This window comes from Fukomys damarensis, unplaced genomic scaffold (genome assembly GCF_012274545.1).
Source record: "Fukomys damarensis isolate Sample0158 unplaced genomic scaffold, DMR_v1.0_HiC HiC_scaffold_33, whole genome shotgun sequence".
Lineage (NCBI taxonomy): Eukaryota > Metazoa > Chordata > Mammalia > Rodentia > Bathyergidae > Fukomys > Fukomys damarensis.
This window is the reverse complement of record NW_022900945.1, coordinates 41,178,210-41,204,119: the sequence shown is the minus strand read 5'-3', so window position 1 is coordinate 41,204,119 and position 25,910 is coordinate 41,178,210. Positions and strand designations below refer to the sequence as shown.

Here is a 25,910-nt window from a genome sequence, read left to right as displayed (position 1 = left end):
AAAAACTGAAAGCTTTCACTGTAAAATCAAAGCAAGACATGGATGTCCACTATCACCACTCTTGTTCAATATAGCTCTAGAAACATGAGCTGGAGCAATAGAAAAGAGAAAAAAATAAAAAGGATGTGGATAGGAAAGGAAGAAATTAAATTATCAGTCAGGATGACATGATAGTTTACATAGAAGATCCCAAAAACTCCACTGAAAGACTTCTAGAATTAACAACAAAATTTGGCAGCATAGCAGGATACAAAGTCAACATTCAAAAATCAATAGCATTCCTGTATATGAATAACAAATTCCCTGAGAGAGAAATTAGGGAAATAAAACTTTTTACAATAGAAACCAGAAAAATGAAATGCTTAGGAATCAATCTAAAAAAGGAAGAGAAAGACTATGTATTGAAAACTACAATACTCTTTAAAAGGAGATTGAAGAGGATATCAGAAAATGAAAAGATATTTTCTGTTCTTGAATAGACAGAATCATATAGTGACAATGGCCCTACTTCCAAAACTGTTATACAGATTTAATGTAATCCCAATTAAAAATACCAAGAGCATTCTTCACAGAACTAGAGAAAACAATCCTAACATTCATATGGAACCAGAAGAGACCTAAAATAGCAAAAACCATCCTGGACAACAAGGGCAATGCAGGAGACATCACAGTCCCTGTACAGGCAAAAATAAATAAACAAAAAAAAAAACACCTAAAGATGAATGGAACTGAATAGAAGATACAGAAACAACTCTAAGCACACTCAACTACCTTATCTTTGACAAAGGAGCCAAACACTTTCACTAGAAGAAATATAGTCTCTTCAATAAATGATGCTGTGAAAACTGGTTTCCACATGCACCTTGCACTAACCTAAAATTGAAATGGATCAAAGATCTACAAATAAATACAGAAATACTTAATCTGCTGGAAGGTAGACTAGGTAAAACTCTAGAAAATATAGGAATAGACAAAGACCTTATGAACAAAACCTCAAATGAACAGGAAATATTATAAAGAATTGACATCTGGAATTCCATCAAATTCAAAAACTTTTGCATAAGAAAAGAAATCACCAACAGAGTGAGGCGACAACCCACAAAATGGGAAAAAATTTTACCAGCTATTCCTTAAAGGACGAGAATATGTGGAGAACTAAAAAAAAAATCAGAACCCCCAAAATTTAAAGACCCAGTTCAACAATGGGCATTTGAAATGAATAGACATTTCTCAGATGATGAAGTACAAACAGCAAATAAATATATAAAAAGTGCTCAACATTACAGGTCATTCAAGAAATGTAAATTAAAACAACTCTGAGATTCCATCTCCGTTAAGAATGGTTGCCATCAAGAAAACAACCAATAACAAATTCTGGCAAGGATGTGGGGAGAAAGGAACCCTTCTCCATTGTTTGTTGGAGTGTAAATTGGTACAACCACTATGAAAATGACTATGCAGAGTCCTCAAAAAACTAATATTAGAGGTTCCATTTGACCCAGCTGTTCCTCTTATAGGTTCTTCCTGAAAATTAAAAGCATCATACCACAGTAATATATGCATACTTATTTTATAGCAGCACAATTTATAACAGCTAAATCTTGGAAACAGTCCATATGCCCATCAAAAGATGAATGGGTAAAGAAAATACAGCATTTATATACAATGGAGTACTACTCTACCATAAAGAAGGATAAACCCTAGTCATTTGTAGGGAAATGGTTCCACTTCAAGACTATAATCTTCAGTGTAATAAATTTGAAGTACAAGTTTAAGTATTGCACTGTTTTGCTTGTGCAAGGAACTCAAAAGGTAAATAAGGAGCATAATGGAGGATAGATACTGGAAAAAGAAAGAACAGCTCAAATGGTAAAGGGAAAAAGGAAGGGGGAGGGGAAAGCAAGGGAAAGAAAAGGGGGAAAAAAGAGGGAAAAATGGAAACAAAGCTTTTGTAAATGGGAGGGGAAGAATACTTAAGGGATGGGTGAGGAATGGGAAAAAAAAGATGTAGGATGGCCAAGGATTTAGCTCAGTGGCACAGTGCCTGCCTGGCAAGCTCAAAGTCCTGAGTTCGATCCCAAGTACCCCCCGCAAAAAAAAAGAAAAGAAAAGAATTAAGATGCATAATTTACAGGTACAAAGTTGCTATGATGAATGTAATCAGTATGTATGACAAATATGTAGTAATAAAAAATAGTTAAGAAAGAAAAACTAAAAAATAAAAATACTCAGAGCATAGCAGCATGAGACTTAAGCCACATCAACTGCAAGCCAAAAGCTCTTCTTGGGGAGAATACAATCAGAGAGGACTTTTTGCATGTGGAGGCAAAACTCCTTTCAGGAAAAGCAACATGGAGGGAGCTCCACAGCTTCATTGGATAATGCTACCCTTTTGTATCTTCCCCAGATATCACAGGCAGAGGAAAGGCTCTTCTCTCACTCCAAGGCCCTCCAGCCCCCAGCCTTAGGTCTGTCTCCCCAGAATCACTAGAGAATGCTAAACCTGCAGTTATTACCTTCAGTAATCACAATCCACCTTTGCCCATGAATTGCTAGCTCAAACCTGGATAACCTCCCTTGAAAATCTGGCTAGATCCAGGAGAGCAAATTTTTAGTCTCTTCATCAAAGAAGGTCATGACCAGGCAAAATAAGATGATAGCAGCTGGAGTGATCAGTGCCAGATATTACTTCGGCCAATAATTAACCAATGGCTTCAAAGTCACCGAAATGTGTAGAGAAAAAAGGCATGGGTCATAGAGGATCCAATCCAAAAGAAGCTGAAAGAGGGGGCTGACTGTCAAAAGAGACCTTCCTCCAGAGGCCTAGACAGTGGGCACACCACCCAGGATGGGTCGTTTTCTTTCCTGGGTTTCCTTCCTGTTTGGGGTTAGCAGAAGGACCAAGAGAGCAAGGGTCTATCAAATTCTTTTGTCCATTTCCAGACTACACAATCCTCCTGAAAGGAAGAAAAGGACAATACTAAGGTTCTGACACTCTCCAAGACCACCAGACTGACCTGAACTGTCTGCTTGTGCAAAAGGCGCCTGTTAAATGCCTACAAGAGTGTGATATTATGACAAGAGTATGGGCCTTGAATACAGCTAGACCTGGGTTCAAATACCAGCTTTGCCACTTACCAGCTGCTGTGAACTTGGCTGTTATTGTTTTTCTAAGCTTTGCTTTATTATCTGTCAAAGAGAACATTAGCTCTCAGCTTGCAAGGATGCAGTAGGATGGAATGAGGTTGCATTTTTCTAGAGTGCCTCACACATACCATGTAATTAGTAAATAGTTTTCCATTCTGTCTTGTTGGCAGCCCTGGAAAATGAGAAGGAATGGACCATTTCTCACTCCTTGTAACCCTTTTTATGGCTTCTTCTGCCTTCATATTCCACATAAACCTACATCCCTAGCTCAGGTCCTCTGTTATAAGCTCTCACAGCACCTGAATCTTTCTAGCTCCATTCATATTTTATGACGAGTTACTTATTTGTGCGGTTGCTTACCTAATACATGCTTCCTCCACTGACTATTTTAAGTACATCCTCAGTGTCTAGAAATGGGAAAGTGAGTGATAAATGAGGAGGAGGTTCCTGCCTTTGTAGACCCCACTAGGTATAGGCACAAAGAGATGACAGTGGAGCAGCAGGAACCAGGTGTCCAGGACCTCAGAGCAAAGATACGGCCTGTGGACCACAGTAATTGGAGTCTAATTTAGGATTCTTATTCTAGCCTTTCTGCAAGAAATTTTCCTTACAACTTTCCTGACACAGCCTCCTCCATCACCCCAATGTGTGACTTCTTTCTTTGTTCTTAAATTAAAAAAAATCTATTTATAAGCATTCAGAATGTCAACAAAACAGCTGCAACTCTTTTGCAATTCTAGAGTGATATTCTGTTAATGAAACTATTTTGTCTAAGCCATATCAGAGCCAATTTAAAATGAGAGAAAATGCCCTGACAATCCCCAATATACAATTAATGCTGCACAACAGCATAACCTGCTTTAAATTTCCACACCAATTTACAACCTTCATTGTTTAACAAGCAATGTTAGAGGCCACTGAAAATACTACCAGGACAGGGCTTTCTAAAGACACATATGGTAGTGTGTTAACTGCACACACACACACACACAATTAATGAACAGTTTAAAAACAAATTTGCACAGCCTTATGTTTAAACATTTTTCTTTAAAATGAGAAAGTTGTGTGTAGAGAGTGGTTTACATGCCACTCTCACAAGAAAAAAATTGTGCTACAACCCACTAAATATCACCATTTCTTTTTTCGAGACAGGGTCTTGCTACATCATCCAGGCTGGCCTTGAACTCCTGGGCTCAAGTGTTCCTCCTGCTTTTGTCTCCCTAGTAGCCACTGCACCCTGTGGAATCATCTTCTTCCTCTTCTTTTTCTTGCTCCTCCTCTTCTTCCTCCTTTCCTTCTTTCTTTTGCTTTTTTCACCCCACCCCCACCCCCGTGTCAAACTTTCCATTGTCTCTCCATGCAGCAATATCTTTTCTGCATTTTTCCTTCATCTGAGCAGGCTCCATAAGGCTGCCTGTCACTCTCAGCAGCATTGTTCCACATCTTCCAATTTATTTGTGACACTGCCAATGAACCAGCAGGAGTGCTCTCCTCGGATTTGGGATGATACTCAGGACAGGACAAGAAGGCTGACAGAGGCCTCTCGGTTACCTCAGGTTCCTTGTTTCCCCCAGAGGAGGGATTTTTTTGGTTTCTCTTTCTAACAGGCCTTGCTGGCCTTTGCCATGAATTCAGATTCTTTTCTCTTTCACAGATGTGGCATGTCACTTTTCTGAGGACTTCTTAGAAAACTCTGGAAAGCGTACAGAAGCATCTGGGTGTTTCTTCTTGTGTTCTTCCTGGCAAGTTTGCGCAAAGCATGCATGTGATGACACTCTCTCCTCGGCTTTGTAGGCTGTCTTTTGCCTATGTTTAGTTGTTTTTCCATCGTGAGGCACAGAATCGCCCATCCAGCCCTTGCTTGCCCTGGCACTGTCCCTACAGAGCTCAAGGTGTTGCAATGGCTGTCATCCATAATCTCTTCTGACTCCCAGCCACCCACTTTTGGAGATGAGTCAGTGTAGGCTCTAGATAGGACGATGGGGGTAAGCCAGAGAGCTTTCCCATAGTCCCAGACTGGAGATCAGGCCACCCACTGCCTCTGCAGGGGGAGAGAGTGAGCCTCTCTGTGTTCAGCCACTCTGCTGTGGGGCTTTCCAGGCTGGCATAGACCACCCTGCTCCTTCAGCAGTCCCAACATCCAAGGCAGCAGAGCCTGCTTACTCGCTTGACTTCCTCTACCTCCTCGCACACACTTGAAGAAACTAAAGCAGAAAACTAAGGGACAAAAGTGCTGCTCTGGCAGAGAGGACCTCCCAGCCCGAGCTGGCTGGGAAACTCAGCCGCTTTTCCGCACATCTGCCTAGTCACTCCCCACCCCTGAATGACTTTAGAGCCTTGCTCAAGGGGTCATGGGATGCCCACCAGGCTTTACCCAGACCCCAGTGCCTCCACCAACCCCTTCTTTGCCATGGCCACAGTCTGCACGAGGTTAACCTCAGACTTCTTCCTGGTTGCTTCTGATTCACTTTCCTGCCTCTGGCCGGATAGGGGTTTGGAGGTTTGGCTGGACCCTTTTCCTTATATACTCTGAACAGGAGTTCCTGACCCTGCTTGTTAACCAGCCCATAAACCCCTCATCCCTTCAGGGAGCAGGCAGCTCTTCCACCTTCTGCAGAGATCAGCCAGGCCCTGGAAGCATCCTCCTTCCCCAGTGTATGCCCAGAAAGAAACTCTTCGGCATGGGCAGCATCAGAACACACTATTTATTGAAGCCCTTTGGAGCCCACAGGTGCTTTTGGGCTTGTCACTTCATTTGAACATCAGTTTAATTTGGTTACATCAATTACATTTGGTTCATACTCTTAAAAGTAGTTCTACAGAGGAGGAGAGACCCAGGGCTCAGAGAGGTTGGCATACGGGGCAATAAGACATCAAAGTCAAGGACCTGTTTTCTCATTCTAAATCCAGTGAATAGTGTTCTATAGGTCTGATGCTTCCTAAGCAGCACCTATAGCAAGTGAAACCCAGAAAAAGGGCTGCTGAGAGTCTCTGGCACTTCTGGGACTTCTGGAAAGGCAGGTAGGGGGTAGAACTTTCTGTTCTTCTTTGTTTCCCTGCAGTCATTGCTTAAAGGCTTTGAAATACATCTTCTATGCACACAGCCCTCTGAATGAGTACAGTTGTAACCTAGCCCTGTCTCCATCAGAAGACAGCAAGATCTCTTTGTTGAAAATACTTCCCCTGCTTGGTCACTGATATTGTATTTATTAGGTATCAATTCCATTGGCTAATCCTGCAGAGGTCCTAGGAAAGGGCATTGATTAAATCTCGTGAGAGTTTGTATGTCCACGTCTTTAATCATGTGTTCGTGATGCACATTTTCTGAGCACCTACTGTGTGCCAGGGTCCTCTCAACCACTGGTGTGTGAGGAAGAATAGCACAGTTCCTGTCATAGTCTATGGCCCGATGGGACAGTTGCACAGGAAAACCAGTGCTAAATCTAGAAGAGCAGAGGGGAGGTAGGAGCTAAACCAGGATGGCCCTTAGGGGCTTGAGTCAGGCTAGGGAGGCTTCTCAGAGAAAGAGACCTTTTTCAATTAAAACCTTGAAGGAAAAAAAAAATATTTCTTCAAAACTTTCGGAGCAGCTTTTGGGTAGAAAGAGAAATGATGAGGAATGAGGTGGGAAGAGCAAACACACAGGGTAAATTGACTGAGATACCTGAGCACTGAATGCCAGTCCTGGTTCTATATCCTTGGTCCTCTAAGTACAGAGACCCAGGCTTGCAGGCAGTGCTGTCCAGTAGAACTTCTGTAACGATGCAAATGTCATATTTCTGGGCTGTCCAACACAGCAGCCACCTGTGACTAATGAAGCTGAAGGCTGAATGCTTGCTTTTATTTCATTTTAATGAATTTAACCTTGCATGGAGCCCATATCCAACAGTGTGGCTCTGGATGCTTTTCACCTTGGATCCCATTTGAGTCACTTGAAATGTCTTACAAATTCCCATGCTTAGTCCCTGCCCAAAATCCTGGTATTGTGAGCTAGAGTAGGATTTGGACATCAGGTTTTTTGTTTTATTTTGTTTTGGTACTGGGGATTGAACTCAGGACCTTGTGCTTTCAAGGCAGGTGGCAGAACCACTGAGCTAAATCCCTGACCCTGGACATCAGTATTTTTGAGAACACCAGATGATCCAAAACTTTGTCCACCACATCTCAGGGTTGGGGAGGCCCCTTTTGTTTCAGCTTCACCTGGGGTGTGTTTGGGCCATGCAATCTTTTTCCCCATGGAAGGCCAGCCACACCCTTGGTTTCCCCTGCACTTTCAGTGGGAAGATCAGGCCCTAAGGACCCTCACACAGAGGGCAGGCTCTCTCTCTTGCTGGCTTTGTCCCTTTCCCAGGCTGGAGTCAGCAGTCGTTCACCTCAGCACCCTGTGAGTACCTGGCCAGCTTCCTCTCCCATGGACCAAAGTTTCAGTGGTCAGAGCCTTCTCCTTACAGGGCCCCGGGGCCCTTGGACAGAGCCCAACCAGCATTTTCCCAGACTGGGCTAGGCTGGGCTGGAACTGGGGCCAGTGGCCAGGCCTGAGGTTTGGCTGCTTTTTGCCTCATTTCTTATTACAGATATGTAGATGAATGTGTTTGGGACAGGAGTAATACAGGAGGTTTCAGTAACAAGACTTAAACTTGGAGAGAGCTCTTCTTCCCCATGTACCTTGGAAAAAGCTTTCTGAGTTGGGGCTCACCCAGCAGCTGATGTGTGGCCACCCCTATGTTTACCACCCACAACCCCAAAAGCAACTTTTCCCATGACTCACAAGTGGCAGCTTGTGCACTTCTTTTATTATTAAATATATAAGCAGCTTCCTATTTTTTAAATAGATATTTAAATGACCTTATATAAAATAATTCACCACTTCCAAGTATAAAAACACAATCTCACAGTTCGTGAGCCAATGTTCTCTCTGGGCTTTCTCAGAGGAAAGTAAGGGATCCTGTGCAGGTAGCCAGAAGTGGGGCACCCAGAGGTAGCTCTGGAGCTCCTCCCGCTATGTATCACTAAGTGCCCACAAAGAGCTTCTGCAATTGATTGAATTTGCTGTTTTGATTTTTTAAAAAATACTATATGTTTAAAGTTGAGAGATGTGGAGGAATGCCTTTTTTCTTTTTTTTTTTCCCCTTCCATTAAAAATATATATATTTTCTAGCATGGAATACGGAGTCTGTGACTAGAAGGATGAGCCCCATAAGAAAGTCCTCAGCTGCTCTTTCCTCAGCTATCAGCATCAGGACATGGGCAGTGGGCCAGCAGACTATCTCACTGGCAGGACGAGAAAGTCACAGGCCCAGCAGCCAGGGAGGACAGGATCTCTCAGTGGAAGGCCCAGGATGGCAGGAAAGGAGGAACACAGCAGCATAAAGGGACTGAGGGGCAATTGACAGCCCTGTCACCTGGTGCCCAGGTCTCAGAGCCACGGCAGGGGCCAGCCCAGGAAGCAGAGGTCCTCAGAGCAGAGTTGGAAGCAGATGTCTGGGTCTCCTGGTTCCTCCCCAACTCTGGCTTGCCTAGCCCAAGACCGTGGGGTGAGAGTTGGAGGGTGTCACTGCCTTTAAGGGTCAGGAAAAAGAAGGACCAAAAGAGGAGGCGAGCTGGGGACCATAAGGTGGGGCTGGAGTGCAGCCCAGCTCCAAGCCTCCTGATGGGGACAAGCTGTTCAGCTGCAGGTGCCTGGACTGAGGGGTTGGGGTGCAGGTCCTTCCCCAGTCTCAGGGGCATACTCGTATTTCCAAACCTGCTTTCAGTCAGAGCTCTCCCTGCACCACTCTGCCTCCACCTCCCTCCCGTTCTCCTTCCCACTAGTCACTTCCCACTTGGGAACGTCAAAGTGCAAGATGCAGAAACCTGGGTGAACACACAGCCTAAAGACCAGCTCTGGCTGGTGGCCTGACAGTTCTTCCACCTGCTCCACCCGAGGAGTCAAAAGCCGAGTCAGGAGAAGTTCAGGGCTTAGGGGCTCCCTCAGTCGACAGGTGAGACCAGCTCAATGCAGGAGGCCGGGGAGAGGCTGGAGAGGTGGGAGGACGTTTGGATGGATACTCGCTCATGGGGATGGAAGGGGCAGGATGTTCAGCAGGCAGATTCAGTTTTCACAGTGCAATGGTTTCCTTCACAGGGGAACCTCTGCTCAGCCTCCAGGAGAAGCTCTGGCAGGGGCTGGAGGGGAGGAGGTGTAGAGGCCAGAGCTAGGTCCTCCTCTTGGCATCATGAGTCAGGGTAGGCAGATCCTGAGGGCAGAGCTGGCCTCCCCATGCCACCTGGCAACCAGCGGAGGACACTCAAGTGAGTAGAGGGTGTAGATCCCTTCAAGCTGTCAGTGCACACTGCCAGAAGCCTCCTTTTTCCTATCTTTTGGGCTGCTTGCCTTTATAGGAAATCAGGCTGATGCTGCCCCACCCTAATCAAAGACTCCTCTCTGGAGACAGGTCCCTGCATGTCAACAATGGAATCTCTTGGCACCAGATGACTCCTGAGCACCCACTCTGGTCTCCCGCATGCCACTGGCAGGTGGGTCCTTGACCAGGGTGCTGGCATGGAGAGGAAGAAGCAGAGGGTGCAGCCCCTGAGAGAGAAGGTCCTGAGCCAGCTCGCTAGCCTTCCTTAAGCTCATGGAGCCTCCAGGGCCCACAATAAATAGCGGCAGTGTTGGGGTGTCCTCTGGCCCTCTCTCAGCTGGTCGAAAGTCTGAGGTCAAGGCGTAGGGACCCTAGCCTGGCTGCTCTGGTCCAGTCCTGGCAGGCAGGAGCTCAGGTGGTAGAAAGGCCACATTTCCTGGAGAAGAGCTGGGGAGGGTAGTGGCGGATGGCCCCATCACGTCTTCTCTCATGGAGAGACAGTCCTGTGTGCCCAGCTGTAGGGGAGAGAAGGGAAGGCTGGTCAGCCGAGTGGGAGTATGGAGAGGGTCGCCGAGGACGTGGGTTGGAGAGGTGTGGCATTCCTGTGGGCTGCTGGCAGTGCTGCAGGCAGGATTTCCTCCCATCCCTTCCCTCACCCTCCCAGCCACTCCAGACACCACAGAGGGAAGAGGTGGCTTTGCCTGGCAGTCTTCCAAGCCTCTGGATAGTCTGGCCTCACCTCCTACTTCCTCTTGGGAACAGTGACCATAGCGGGAGGTAATGAGGCCTGGTGGGGTGAGGGTCAAGGAAGAGGAGAGGTCATTGCCCAAGCAGAGAGGCCTGGAGGTGGGGATGCATCAGTGTTTGCAGACCCCTCTTCAGGCAAGATGGGCTCAGATATCAGATGAACCAATGGTGATGCCTGCTACTTCTAGCAAAGAAGAATTGCATTTCTCCCTTCATGCCCTTCATCAGAAAGTATCCTAGCAGATGATACTGAGGCAAAGGTAACTGAGGCCAGAGATGCAGTTTTGGGACAAGAAAACTTGCCCTTGCTGCAGGCATGCTAACCCCTGAGCCACTCAGCCACCCAGATGGGCTAAGGGACTTGCCTTTTGCCTCATACATGGGAGCCAGGGCCTGTCCTCTCCCTACCCCACCCCCATCCTTGTCCCCTTGCCCAGCATCCTTAGAACGCTTTGTTCCCAGAGCAGAAATCCCCTGGACTCCATCCAACAGTTTGACTTTGGACCCTGTGTGGCGCCTCCCTCATGTCCATGGCCCTACTGGCCAAGCCTGTGATGGCTAAGGAGGGAAGATGGGACTCACAGCTTTGGCTCCCAGCCCACTCCCATGCTCTGAAGGGGAAAGAAGGGGGGAGCTATAATATGGACATGAGCCATGTTGGTACGGCCAGGCCACAGGCCCTGCCCTTGGCCCTGGGGAGAAGAAGGACCAAGAGGGCATGCTCCAGCCTGCTTTCCCACCTCCAGGTTCCCTGGAACTGAAGTGCCATCCCTCACAGGTGTCTCTGAGTTTCCTGCTCTCATCTTCCCCATCAAAGCAGCAGTCTGGATTGCTGGCGCCTGACATGAGGACCAACTTAGGACCGAATGGATCCAGTGAGCCATGTGGGCCTCGGTGGGGCCCTTCCCCTGGTTCCCTCTCCAGGAAAAATCTTGAGGGGAAAAAGAGATAAGCTTGAACAAGCCTGAGAGTAGGCAGGTAGGGAAAAGAGAATGGAATGCAGAGGGCTCAAGGCAGGGGCCAAGACCTTGGGGGTGGTGGGAGGAGGAGATGGTGATTTGTGGGGGAGGCGGCACAGCCCTGAGCCAATAATTGCCCAGGGATTTCCATCCTCTGTTTACCTGACAGGGTCCTTCTCACAGCTCTGCAATTGTCCCAGCTGGCCTACTCACTCATCTCTTTCCACCCTGCTGACAAGAGGGACCCCAGGATTCCAGATATATTTGCTGTTTTTTCAAATGAGTTTCCCTAGTTTTGAGCCTTTGCCAAACAGACCCCTTGTCTCTGTAGAAGAGGCTCTGTCACATTGGAAGACCCTACGGTGCTAAGTGGTGAGACTGGAAACTTGAATGGATCACCCAGCTAGTCAGCCAGATCTCCAGTCAACAAATCAGCTAGGCAATCTGCCAGCTATTCAGTTAGCCACTGGACTTACCAGTCAACAGCTAGACAACAAGGCAGTTACCAGCTAATCAGTTTGTTAGTCACCCAACCAGCTCTTCAGTCAGAGTCAATTATCTGGTTAATTAGTCAGCCAGAAGGCTGGTCAGTTAAAGAAAGCTGGCCAGCCCTAAAGTCTGCCAGTCAACATTTATTGAATTTTAGACAAGTATGGACAAAAACTCTCTGTACTAGAACCTGGAATGGAAAAAGAAGTGCAAAAAAAGTGGAAGACAGCCCCTGCCTCAAGTGGCTTACAATCTTCTTAGCAGTGCAGAATGTACATATACACATAAAATCAGATTTTAAAATGTATAAAGACAGCAACCAAATATGTGCAAACCAATATAGTATTAACAAGATACAAAACAGCAGAGGAGCATGAATTAAAGGAGCAACCAGAGCTTTGGGGGAGCAGTTAAAAGGGTTCCTGGTGGGCTGGAGTGGGGGAAGAATAGCACAGATCACATCTTAATCAATAACATGGGCAAGGCCAGCAGAAGGCACTCATCAACATGCAGGGGACACGACTGAAAGGCTACAATGATGACAGAATTAGGAGCAAAAATACTTTCAGTAGCCTGGGGAATGGGCAGAAACCAACAAAGTGGTTTGAACAAGGGTAAATATAGGCCCCTGTACTTTAGTTTAAAGTTAAGTACTGGATGGAGAAGGTCAGCTGGGTAGAGGTTCATGGGAAATCGAATTAGGGTTTTTAATAGACTGCAAGCTCAATATATGACAACGATATGATGCAGTTATTAAAAACTAATGCAATCTGAATCTGCATGAGAAGAGTTCTGTCCAGATCAAGGAAGCAAACAGTCCCATTGTACTCTGAGCCGGTCAGATAACATCTGGAGTACTGTGTCCGGGGCTGGGTAGAACATTTTCAGAGGGATATTGACAAATGAGTATGTCCAGGATGGTGAGGGGTCTGAAACCATATCATATAAGGAATATTTGAGGGACATGCTTAGCATAGAGAATTCTTAAAGGGGACATAGATGGCTGACTTTAGATGTCTGAGTGCTTCATGAGAAGAGGAAGTAGGAGCAGTAAGAAAAAGGCAGGAAAGGTAGCTTAGCCCCACACAGGAAGGCCTTTCTCTGTGTTAACTGAAGAAGGCACAGGTTGAGTCCAGGCAAAGAGCTTGCCAGGGACTGGACAAGGTATCAAGAAGCTGGCTGATTCCATGTTGGGGATGCCAGGCCTGTTGGCCCTGTTAGGGTGGTCAAAAGGCCAAAGGACCTCTGAAAGCCCTCCCACAACTCAGATTCTATGACAGCATGATTCCAAAGGCAGGAAGATAGAAATGACCTTGGCTGAGTGGGACTGCCAATATGAAACTGTCTGGCATGAGGTGCATGCTGAAGGTGGCTGCTAGAGGGCTTGCAAGCCAATAGTGGGTTGGAAGTGGCTGGCCATACAGAGCTATTGAGAATTACCTAAGAGGGTAAAGATCTTACAAAAACCACATTGAAGGATGAGAATGTTGGCTGCTTTGGGAATCGAAAGTGACACCAAGACTAGAAACCCACTGAAGAGGTAGCATTGTCTGGCTTCAGATGGGCAGAGAGAATGGAGTGGTGAGGGAAGACCTGAGGCCCTGAAAAGGAGAGAGTTGGCTGGACTTGATATATTCATGGTTGGATGGAAAAGGAAACAGGATGGAGAGGAGGGAGTCAAGTGTCTGGGCCTTGGGGGTTGGTTGTTTCAGCAAGAGATGAGAGGTGGAGAGAGATCAAAATCAGAATTTTACCTTCGGATTTCCTCTACACTGGCAGTTCCACCTGTCTGTCTGCATCCTGGGTCAGGGAGCTGTAGGCAGAGCACAGGGCTAGCATAAGCTTCAGCAGGAACAGAGGAGTGAGGGGTCCCCCTAGGCTCACCTCAATCTCAGACAGAATGTACTCCAGCCCTCTCAGATTTAGAAGACCCAGAACTGCCCAACTCTAGGAAGAAATCAAGAAAAAAAAAAAACCCACATATCTAGGAAAGAAAAGAGGCCCTTCCCCTTCTCCACCTCCATTCTGCTCAGTAGCTCCTCCCCTCACCCTAGTCTAGAAGGTAAAAACAATCCTGATCCAGACCTCCATTGCCTCCCAGAGCCCAACCCAACCTCTCACCTGCCCTCTGGGTGCCTTACGAGGGAATCTGCTGTCTGAGACTCTTGATGGCTCTGAGGACAGAAAAGAGCAGGCTCATTGAGAAATTGGGGGAGGGTAGGGAGATGGTGGTCCCATTCCCAGGCATTAATGAGTAAGTTACTAGACTCCCCTCTCACAGTTACCCAAAAGTCAGGGTCATGCAGAGGGCAGGAGAAAATTCCTAAGGCCTCTTTGCTGAGGACACCCCTACTGCCCTCCCACATCCTATGGGCCTTCATGCCAAAGCTCTGCAGAGATCCCATGTACAGCACTGCTTTCCTCCTTCCTCCTCCTGCCTGGTTGTCATCCTGTTGTTAGTCCAAGAATCTTGTCTCCCACTTCCTTTTGTGTTGTCCCAACCCATTTACTTCCTTCCTGGAACCTTCCTGATTCTTGAAGCAGATTTTCATTTCTACTTCCCATCCTCTGTGCTAGGTCAGACCCAACCTCTCAGCATCTGAAGAGCCCAGGTGGAACTCAGGTTATCCTCCATCCTGCACTCACACCCAGCCTGAGCTCCACCCCTGTGAGTGCCCTCCTGTCTTCACTGGGATCTCCTTACCCTACACCTCCGCCTGTAGAACAGGAGGCCGCCAACGGCCAGCAAGACCAGGATGATGCTGGGCACCAGTACGTGGAAGACGAACCCAGGGAGCTGGGGGTTGAAGGTTTTCTCAGGCTGCCTCTCATGGCCTGTGTCAGTCAAAGGAACGGAGTTAAAAGGGGCTGGGGGCCTGGCTGCCCCCTCACTTGCTCGTCCTCCTTCCAGCTCTGCAGGGCTCCTTCGGTTCCTTGTGATCTTCTTGCCCTCCAGCTCCCCAAGGGGCAGCACAATTCCCCAGGCGTGGCTTCCAGGAACCTGCGGCTGAGCAGAAAGGGGCTGGAGTGACGAGGTCTGGGTAGAGCCTGTCTCCTTGCCCTCTGTGGGCAGGATAGTTGAACGGTCTGTCTCTTTAGGAGTGTCATGGTTGGCTTGGCCAGTGGATCTCACAGGGTCTACCTTAGGCAAGGGTGGCTGCTGATCCTCTGTTGTTGGGAGTGGAGAAGATGCTGAGAGGAGGTTGCTGGGTATGGCCCATTCTGTCTGGATGCTGCCCCCTTCTGGCCTGGAGGGGGAAAACTCTGCCCTGTGAGGTACAGGACCCTCACTGGCCTCTCCAGAGGCCTCTTCTAAGGCCCAGTTGGTGTCCAATCCAGAGTCAAGAATGTGCTTCACCCCAAAGCCAGGGGCCCCGGTAGAGGGGTGAGGCTGTTGTGAACCTCCAGTGGGACTGTCCTTGAGGCTTGGGGTCTCTGGTGACTCGAGGCTCTGGCAGGTGCTCCTGGGTGGTCGATGCTTTGCATTGCCTGGGTCCACTGTTTGAAGGGGCTGCTCGCTGGGCAAGAGGGACCCGCCCTCTGGCCCTTCAGAATCAGCCCAGGTCAAGCCAGCCTTAGGAACCTTGGAGGGGGCGAGGGGCTGGTGAGGGGAGACAGAAGCCAGGTCACTGCTAGGGGTTGCTTTGGGGTACAGGCAGTTGCACTCAGGCTTGGTCACCACATCTGAAAGAACCACAGAGAGGGGGAGAGAGAAAGAAAAGGAGGAGATAGAGTCACCAGCCTCCAGCACAGCTCCCCCTGAGGGGCCAAGACGGGGATAGGGGTCTGGCAGTTTCTCATCTCCTAAGTCAGCCCTGGGGCTGAAGAGGAGGGGACAGACTGCAGCAAATTCTCATGACACAGGACTCAGGCAGAGAAGGTGCAGTGGGCAGGGTATAATGGGCAGAAGGCAAAGAACAGGGCACATGTACAGACTGGGGTTCAGGGTGAGGAAGATCAGAGGACAACTTGTACTGGGGTTCCAGCTGGCTAGAGGCCAAGCCAGAGGTGAACAGCAGCCAAGAGATTGAGCCATGGCTTCCCAGACTAACACAGACATAGAAGCACCAAAAAATGCCGGTTTCATGCAGAAAGGAGCCACACAGCCACAGCCACCAACAGGAGCAGGCTGGCAGGGAACATGACCAAAGCTTGAGGTTTTGGGATTGAAACAATGAGACTGGACTTGGCCACTGGCCAGTTGCAGGGCCTCAGCCCCTTTGCAGTAGGGCACGTGGCATAGGACGCTGAGACGAAGACACACAGGGTACAAAATATGAAGCTGAGCCAACAACAGGAGAGTTTGAATGATGTTCAGACTTCAAATCCAGCCTTGTCCCTTGAGGGGACACCCAAGGCATCTTGAGGACTTCCGAAGCCAGGGTATCCTGGTGATTCACAGCAAGGCTCTCAGAGCAAGGGCCCTGAATCCCAGATAGTGTCTGCTCACTCCATGGAAGCCCTATAAGGTTAGCCAGTCTGCAGAGCTGGGGGTGGAGGAATTTCTCCATGCCTGCATCGCTTTCCCAAAGAGGGGCTCCTTTCCACTCCATAACCCCATAGCCACCAGCTTCCACATGCAGATATACATAGGTGTGCATGCATACACATCAGAAAAGACTCCGAGGTACATGAAGCCACACATGTACATGAAACAAGCACTTCTACACACACAGAAACACATGTAGCAACCAGGTCTCAGCCCCATACGTCACCTTCCACTTACTGTCCCCTTCAGTGCTTACCTGGGCTGGAGCACTTAGCAAAACTGTCACTGCAATTTTTGGTGAAAATTTTCCAGTCTTCTTCAAGGAGATTCTTCGTTTCATTGAAGACATTCTTGATCTTTTCCATTAGCTGGAGGGGAGTCTCATAGAAAGTTCGGACACAGGCCTGGAAGGAGAGCAGGGCCCCCTTTGGTGATCATGACCACTGGCTTCTTGTCACTATCTTGTTTGTTAAATACCCTTGGCCTTTCTCACATCAATCTTCTTTTCCCCCTTGTCTCCTCTCCCCTCCCTCGCCTCTGGTTTGCAGCAGAACCAGTTCTGAGGTTGTGAGATCTATCTACAGATATTTATGTGCCAGACATCTAGTTAGTTATCCGGGTATGGAGCAGTGAACAGGAAAGATATGATTCCTGGCTGAGTTGGACACTGAGTCCAGCAGGGCAAGAGACAGCTGGAAGGAGCGCAGCCAGAATCTGGTCCTACAGGGCCTTGTTGGCCACGTCAAAAACTTTTAATTGTATCTACAGAACAAAGGGAAACTCCAAAACATTTTGGGGAAGGTGGGTGGTGAAATGATGAGACTTGAATTTTAGAAAAATCATCTTGTTACGGTGTGGAGAATGGAATGTGGCAGCCACAGGGGATGGGTCCTTTGCTGACAATAGTGCAACTTGGAGGATGCACTGAAGATGTCCCAGGCCTGTCTGTCAGGTGGCTCTTTTCTCTTCTGCTCCTGGGGCCAGGCTCCCATATGCACTGGAGCTGAGAAACTTCACACTCTTGGGGTTCCTTCCACCTCGCCAGGTGCTGCTTCACTGTCCTTTGCAGGCTCCTAATTTCTAATGTTGGAATTCCTCAGCCCCAGCCCTGGCCTTACCTCTACTTTCACATCACGCCAAGGCACTCATGCCCACAACTTCATCTATGGCCTACTCACCAATGGCTCCCAAGCACCAAGTTTGTCCTTAAACTGAGCTACACAGGGAAGAACTATGGGTTTTCCTAGGCTGTAAAGTCCTCAAGGACTGTGTTGCATCCCTGTGGACTGCACATAGTAGGTTTGTAATAAGGTTTTACTAGATAAATGCATGAATGAGATGACTTGGCCTAGCTGCATCACTCACTAGCTAGGCAACAACAAGCAAACACACTGCTCAGTTTGGGCTCTTTCCCTCATCTGTGAAGTCAGAACAGCACTCGATCAAGCTTCTCCCCAGGCTGCTGAAGAGAAGTCAAGCTTGCTGGTACTTGCTTGCTTGCCTTTCTCTCTACAAACCAGTCTCCCTCACACTTTACCTCATGCTTTGCAAGGGAAATAAGGATTTTCCGCCGGAAGCCCTGACACCCAACCTGTCTCAGCAGAGAATGTGCCCTCCCTGCCTGGAAGCACTGAACCTCGACCTGCAGTCTTCCCAGCAGACCCGCACTGGGCCAGCTCTTCCACTCTGAATGGCTCCCTCACTGCTGGGCCCACCCTTGACATTCACGGGCTGTTCCGCGGATGAATGGTGCCTTCGCAAACGATCCCAAGACCCTTCTATTTTAATCAGGGGTGGCACAGGTTCTTAACCCAGTGGAGTCTCTAGAGGTCGGTGCTGGGGCTCTACATTTTAAACCAGCACCACGTGATTCTCAGATACCTTAATGTTGGAAAACCACAAATTTAATATCTCTTATTGAAGAATATTTTTCCCCGCAACCACACTCTCCCTCCAGCCACATCTCTTCTGCTATCTTTTAGAGCCAAGACAGTGTTGTCTCCACTTTTTTCTCTTTCTGTTTACCCTGGTCTGCCTATAACAGCAACCGTCATATTGCCAAATCCACCAGATGCTTTTCAGCCCTTATCTTGCTTGACTTCTCCATACCATTTGAAAAGCTGGCTGCTCCTTCATCTTGACACCCAGAGACACAGCCTTCTCCTGGTTCTCCTTTGCAAGCCATTCCTTGCCAGGCAACTCTCTTCTGCTTGACCTTAAATGCTGGGGTTCCTGGGCCTGTTTCTCCCCTCATAAGGAGCAACACTATACAGCTCTGTGGCTTCACAGATAGCCTTCATGCTGTGCCTCTCATGTGTGTTGCTGGCCATATTCAGGACTCATGCCTCCAGCTGTCTGCTCAGTGTTTCCACTTGGCCATTTCACATGATTTTCAGGCCTGATGTGTCCAATACTGAACCCAGTTCTCCCCTCAGACCTGCTCTGCCATTTTAGCATCACTGAAATATCCAGGTGCTTAGCCCCTCACCTCCTCTGCATAAACCAAGTTGGGTCTGTCCCAACCCATGGAACACATCTGCTCACTTTTGCCTTCCCTGAATCACCCTGATCCAAACTGCCGCCATCTCTGGCCTGGACTTGAGCCTCCTTCTGGTCTCCCAGCCTCCGTTCACATTTCCATTCTCTCTAAGACAGCCAGAACGGTCTTACGACGTAAGTGAGATTTGAGATTAGGTTGCTTGCCTGTCCATAATGGCTTCCCTTTCAATGATGACAAAATCCCATCTTTTTGATAGCCCACGTGGTCTGGTTCCTGCCTTCTTTCCTCCCTCGCTTTACTTCCCATGCCTTGGCTGTATTAACCACCTTTGGCACCTGAACATGTACCTTCCTGCCGAGCGTAGCATTACATAGCATTGCTTGTGCATGGCATTCCTTGTTCTGGAATGTTCTTTCAGCCTTATTGCTTTCTCTTACTTACCTTTGGAATTACAGTCACTATTTCTCACTTGGAAGTCTTCTTTGTCTATCTGCATTCTCACCTAGAGTTCCCTGTTGCTCTCTCCAAGCTTGTGGCCCACTCTCTCACAACTTGCATGTCTCCTGTCCTCTGGTTTATTCTCTCTAATGCAGTTATCATTATTCTCCATCCACATATTTTAATTGTATATTTTATTAACTGTCACACCCATCCCCAAATGTAATCTCCACGACTGTGGGGATTTTTGTGTTTTGATCACAGCTGTTTCCTGATGTCTAGGACAGCACCTGTACACAATGGACACTCAATAATGATTTGCCAAATGCACAAACCGTTCTGCTGGTTTGTAGTATGCCATCATTTAACAGCTGCCCACCCTCACTTGACCTTAAGTTCCGCAAGGGTGGGGTCCATGAATTTCTTGTTCTGAGGATACCATCACAGCCCAACACTGTGCCTTCTGTCTAGCAAGTCCTAAATAAAGGTTTGCAGAGTAAATCAATGAATGGATTGAGTGAGTGAGTGATGAGGGAAGGTGAGTGAATGTACCCTGAGCAGGGGTGCAGGGTTAGTACTGACCCTAGAGTGGCAACCTATCACCCCCCTCAATGCTCCAGGTCCAGGCCCGCTTACCTTATCCTGCTTCTCATAATCCTTGGTGAAGCAGCTCTTCAGTCTCACAGAGAGTCTCTGGAGCTGGCTGATGGCCTTGGCGTTGGGAGTTTCATCTCTGAAGCGCATGGTGTCCTCCATTATGTTTTTCACCAGGAGAAATGCCTTCTTAAGGTAGCACACGGGATCTTTCTAAAAAGCAGGTATCAAGAGTTTATGGCCTGAAAGATGGGGCCTGAGAGCCAAATCTTGGGCTAGATGCCTGCCATTCCAGGTACATGAAGGACTGCAGCCTGCTCTCCTCTCATCCCTGGGGAAGGTAGGCATCACATTATAAGGAGAATGCTGCCCTCAAGTTGTCTTTCATTCTCTCTTAGAACCTAGCACTCTGGGGACTGAACTAAAGCAAAGGAAACAGATTATGATTAGAGAATCTTTGGATTTTTGGAATACAAGGCTTTAATCAGGATGGATGCACGTACAGAGGGTGGGTTTCAGACCCCTACCCACATTCTCTCTCTTCCTCTCAGCTTGCTTTCACAGAAGTCCTTTGCCCTATGGCACTGTAAAATCCTCCAGAAAATAGGGGTACTGAAGACTATCCCACCATCCAAAGAATATCCTCAGTGTCTTGTCTCCCTGAAAAGATGGTAGTTGCTTTATAGATACAAACTCTATTCTATCTCTGTTTCTTGCACCTGGTCCAGCAGATTTCTAGTAATGCCCTGAGTGCATGAGGGAGTGAATAAAGAAATACTGAGGCTGTTCTTTGGACCATGACCTGGTCTTCACTTTTAATGGAGTTGTATGCTGGCTTGGTATGTGGGAACTCAGGTGGAAGCCATTTCTGGATAGGATGGCTGTTCTGCCTGAGGCACAAATATGCAGATGCATGGCATAGGGGGGTGGACTGTGGTATTTGCCAAGGGGAGACAGGCATCAGCAAAGGCTGAGAGGCTGGAAGGAGCAGGGAAGAGGGATGGGCAGGGGTATGGGAATGGGGCTATATATGGAGACACCCAACTACATGGTCTGGGCTTTCTTCTGGAGAGATGGGGCCCAGAGGAGTTTAGGGCAGGGAAATGAAGGAAGCAGGTTGGGGTTTCACAAAGCTTCCTCTAGTGGAGGACAGCGGGTGGAGGGTGTATGGACTCAGAGAGATGGGAAAGGCTCCTGAAATTGTCCCAGTGACTGCTTTGGGGAGGCTGGGCAGATCCTAGAGAGGTTGGGAGACAGAACCAGCCATGTCTGGTGGCTGGCTGGGTGTGGGTTAGGAAGGTGGGATGGACCACTTCTCTTGCTGCTGGCTGTCTGGAGAATGGAGGTGACATGGTTTTCCAAAGCACATAATCTGGCAAAAGGGTATCTGTTTTCCTTAGGCCCTAGATGTAAGGTGCCTGAGTTCTAATCAGGTTTCAATCACTTACCAGCTATACTCCCTCAACCTCTCTGTGGATAATAAACAATGAACATGGACCATCTAGTGCTACTGTTAGGTCTAACTTGGAAAGGTGCTGGGCACACGGCAAGCTCCTTTACGCATCGGCCAGAAGAGAAGAGCAGAGAACTTGAGCTCTGACTCTTCAGCCCTGCCTGCTGGCACCCCACACTTAGCACCCAGGGATCCTCACACCCTCATCCTGTCCAGCCCTAGGATTTCTGCTGCCTTTTATGCCCACGTGCCTGCATCCCTCGGAGAAGCACACAGGTTGACATATGGACTGTGCAAATAGCTCCACTCACCAACTGTTCCTCATCCGCAAACTCAAAAGCAATATGGCAGGAGGTCTCCATCTGACTGTCAATCTGTAAGAGAGAGCAAGCCAGTGCTTACAGGGTATCTGCAGCTTAGCCGAGCTGGTCTTAGAATTAATAACCATTCTGCTGGTGCAATTAGACTGAGAATGGGCTCATTCATGGCCCACACACCAGTTTCCGGGTGAACCAAGGTTTGAATTTAATCTGCCTCCTCCCTTCCCTTGCCACACCTGAAAATACAGAATCAAGGTTGGGGAAGGGCTGTGTCTTCCATATGCCTAGAAGAAGGCTGTAGAAGAGCAAAAAGTCTTTTCCTTCTACTTCTCACTCCATGAAATTGTGGATGCCAGTTTGTTATAAGGAAGACTATATGAGAAATATATGGTAGAGTTTAGAATACAATCTTTTCTTGAGGTGGTGAGGACCCTGTTATGGGAGAAATTCAGGCAAAGGCTGCCAAGTTCTGGGAATTCAACATGTATAGGGGCCAGGGGGAGATGCCCTGAAGACTCCCATTAGATCCCCAGAGCAGGGGTTTATGTTCTAAGCCTTAAAGAACGCTGTGGTCTTATCCAGGAGGAGTAAGAGAAATGGAAGGCCCAGCCTACAGGCCCCAAGTTTGGAGCCCTGAGCTGGCCTTAGCCAGTGGTGCCCCACCCTGCCTGGCTGGCCAAAGGGATGATAAATTCCCTCCTGGGCAAGTCAGAAGCCATGACAATACCCTGACACTGTCTGGCTGGACCATGTTTGGAACTGCTGATGATTCTGTTGGTCCCATTAGATGAAGATTCAGGCTGCTTCACGGCCCAGATGAGCAGGTCATTCCAGTCTCAGAGGCAAGAGCCAGGGAAGCAAGGGTGGAGGGCTGGGAGTTAGGCAGGAGCCTCCTCTTCAAATTTGGGCTGGACCCTGGTGCCAGGCTGGCAGCACATCTGGGAATCTGGGAGCTAGATATAACATCTGGACCAACAGGCAAACAGGGCTGTCTTCTGAAGGAGGCATTCATTTCCTGAGCCAAAGCTGGCCTTACGAGCCCTTTTAGAGTCCTTTTAGGAGCACAGTGCTTGTTCCTGTCAATTACTAGCCCAGGAAGCATGCCACCGTGCTCAGCCTTCAGGGTAGCTAGGGAGGGTTTCAGGGCTTGGAGACCTAAGGTCTTGACCTTAGGAGAGGTCAGTAAGAGGATCAGCAGAGGAGGGATGGCCTAGACAGACCTATTTCCTGCAGTCTCTCTTTGACTCTGTTCCTTGGCTCCTGCCTCAGTTTCCCCAGAAGGAGAAGGCATGGCCACATACTCACTAGGTGCTGCAGGACCTGCAGGTGTCCATCCCCAATCATGTGGCTACAGTGCTCCGACATCTCCTCGGCAAGACTCCTGCTCACCAGGAGAAAGACCAGCAGCAGCCAGCGGCACAGCCATGCCTGTGACAGAGAACATGTCATTTCTCTCCAGCTTTCACCTTCCCCCTGGCGAGGACAGAAATCAAAGGTCTCACACCGATAACACTATGGCCTCTGATTCACACCCTAGGATGTAGCATCCTCAAAATCAGGTTTCCCAGATTTACTATCAGCCACACCACAATCTCGCTTCCCCCTTTTAACAATCCAAACGCCGTCTTGTCTGAGGGGCCTTCCCAGATGAATCCTAGCTACACATCACATTTCTAATGATGACATAGCTGGTGTGTCTACTAGTCTAAATTCTAATGGCACAGTAAACCCCTCAAGGGCAGGATCTGTTTCTACCCATTATTCTATCCTTGCAATGTTAATTTAACACTGGGTCAAGCATGTGGTGAGCTGCCCTTAAATTCAGGTAGCAGCTGCCTGACTATAAGCCAGAGACATTTCCCTCGGTCTTAGCCCTTCCTTATACTTGGTTCTCCTCAGGTCTGACTCCACCACTGAAGAGCCAGGGGACCAAGCTCAATTTCTTTGGAACTCATCCTATGCCAGAGGCCTTCCAGAACCCTGAGGTTATCTTTCAAAAAGAAGCCCAACTGATTAATCAGAGGCAATAGTGCCAGCTCTGCACCACCCTTGGCTGGCACCTACCTATCAGTCCCATCAGACTGTGCATCCAGCCAGCCAGCTTTTATTGTGGCAGAGAAGTCTCTCTTCTTTCAGCACCCACCTGACTTAGTAACTGCCCAGGCCCAGATAGCACTGGCTCCTGACACTGTTTGTGCCTTTCTCTGCTCCTCCCTTACTCTTCATCCCCAAGGTCTCCCCTATCCTTGGTCTTAGGATGCCCTTTCTCCACCTGGAGGCAGAGAGACCCTTGAGATTTTCCCCACCAGGTAGAAGTTACCCCCTGGGAACTCCCAAGCCTCCTGGCAGCTGATGCCCCCAGATTCAGGGAAATGCTGGCAGGGTGGGGTGAGGGCTGGCACTTTCCTGGGCTCTGGGCTTTGTCCCAATAATCCAGATGATGGGACAATTACTACAAATAAGTAGTACATTGAAAAACAAGGGGCCATGAAGCAGCTCCCAACAATGTGCTGATTTATATCTAAAAGCCAAAGTGCTGCCAGTTCTTACAAAGACAGCTCTGGCTGAGCTACCATAGAGGATACAGGGATAAAGGACCTCGATGCGGCCTGAAAGGTGAGAGAGAAGATGATGACAGGAGAGCAAGGTCTTAACATTCTAGAGCTAGATGGCCCCTGAACTTTTCCCAACTACAAGTGCCCACCTGCACAGAAGGGGGCACCTGGACAGAAGGTTCCAAGGCCTGTGAGGGCTTGGCTTGACCTGAGATGGGGAGGATAGTCATAGACTGCAGGGTACTTTGGGCTCTGCCCCTGGGGAGGGAGCCCTGGGTGGGAATGGTTGCTCAGGCCTTGAGACACCTCAAGCTCAGGACCAATTACAGGTAGGTGCACCAGGCTTTGTATCCCAGGTGTGAAAGTTATGGAGGAAAGAGCTTCTGGGGGAGAGGATGCCTAGGGGGACAACCCCACTCTGTGCATTTTAAGATACAGGTGTTTGACAGCAAGGTGAGGGCCGTGCTTAATGCAGTGGGTGCCTGGCTTTGGGCTGCAGTTCAGGCATCATTAGTGGGAGAGTGTGGCCACCATACAGGAAGCTGATTTTGAAGATGGCCAAAGGGAGCCGCCCCAGACCCAGGGCCTCAGAGCTACTGCAAGAGGAGGACCCAGATAGGCACCCAAGGGTTAAGGCTCTAGCGTTTATCTGGCTGGTCAGGCTCTTCCTGGTTTCCTTCTTCCTCCCACCCAACAACCTCAGCTTTTGCTTGTGGGAGCAGCCCTAGGAAGGAATCTCTGCAGCAGGCTCAGAGAGCTGTGGGCCATCTCAGCACAGCCGTCCATCCTGACCTACCAGCATCACCGTCCATCTTTCCTTTCAATGAGGTCTCTGGAGAGACCTTGGGTCACTGGCTCTTAGCTGCCCCATCTGAATCTGGCCTCCTTTCTTTCCTCCTGCATGTTCTGTGCTCCTCCTCTCATCTCTAGTCCCTTCTCCTTGCCTAACAGCCTACCCTCTCACCCTACCTCCCGCCTCTCGGTTGGGCACATCCTCCCCCATGGATCCACTTTGGGGTTTCTCTTTCAATTCTCCAGGGATCCTCAAAAGTAAACACATTATGCGACCACTGTTTATTTGTAGTGTCACCTTGGATTTTCTAGGAGTGGAAGTGGCTACTGCCATTGTCAGGGCAGGGTGTCCCCTCTATGGCTCTGAGCAGCCCCTTTCCACAACTCTGCAACCCCAAACCCTCCTTCCACTTTTGTATGTGAAGCCCAGATCTCACAACTCATTGAACAAGGCTTTGCACAAAAAAGAGATTCGGAGCTAGCCCTAGGAAGCTCTGGGACCAGGTTTCCCTAAAACTGCCACCCAAGTCCCCAACAGCTCCTGCTTCTGTCCTGGAACAAGTAGTGGCTTGCCTATCTCCTTTGCTCTGACAACAAGTTGCTCAGCACAGGCCCTGGCATTCTAAAGCTGGATGACCCCTGAACTTTTCCCAACCAGAAGCGCCCACTCCCCACCCACCAGGGCCTTGAAGCACGTGCTTGGTCCAAGAAAGCTGTCCATGGGAAAGGCGGCGCCACACTCGGCGCTCAGATACTTTGCCTGGAAACAGACAGGGCATCCTGCCTGACACCAGGCCTCCACCCGCGTCTGCAAAACCCTCTCTTCTGCCTGTGGGCTGCTCAGTGTTCCCGTCCGTGCAATGGGGTGAGCTGCCTTTCCTTCCCCAGGGAAGCGCCACATCCCCCGGAGCAGCTGCAAGGCGGCGATTCTGCCGGTCCTTGCGCGGGGAGCCGATGCTCAAAGGCAGTTAGGGAGCCGAGTCTGAGACCGCAGCGGGAACGCAGGGGCAGCCGAGCGGTGGGGAGGTCGACTCCGAGGGGCAGCGTCTGGAAGCCCGCCGCCGCGCCCCCGCCCACCTCGGC

The 25,910-nt window shown here is 48.8% G+C and overlaps 1 protein-coding gene across 3 annotated transcripts; it reads right to left on the bottom strand.

The window, feature by feature from the left end:
- Positions 1-5,874: 5,874 nt before the first annotated feature.
- On the bottom strand, positions 5,875-22,944 carry Csf1 (colony stimulating factor 1). 3 transcript variants are annotated; one of them, XM_033758243.1, is made up of 8 exons: positions 22,786-22,944; positions 21,472-21,534; positions 19,750-19,920; positions 16,432-16,579; positions 14,391-14,521; positions 13,808-13,860; positions 13,441-13,499; positions 5,875-10,006 (listed from the first exon to the last, which is right to left on the bottom strand). In XM_033758243.1, the coding sequence occupies exons 1-7, from the start codon at positions 22,927-22,929 to the stop codon at positions 13,454-13,456; spliced, it is 756 nt and encodes a 251-aa protein (XP_033614134.1). In that variant the 5' UTR covers positions 22,930-22,944; the 3' UTR covers positions 5,875-10,006; positions 13,441-13,453. The 3 variants fall into 3 exon arrangements, with proteins under 3 accessions (XP_033614134.1, XP_033614133.1, XP_010604305.2); XM_033758242.1 differs by having other exon boundaries at positions 5,881-10,006; positions 14,391-15,370; XM_010606003.3 differs by lacking the exon at positions 5,875-10,006 and adding an exon at positions 10,015-12,615 and having other exon boundaries at positions 14,391-15,370.
- Between the last annotated feature and the right edge of the window lie 2,966 nt (positions 22,945-25,910).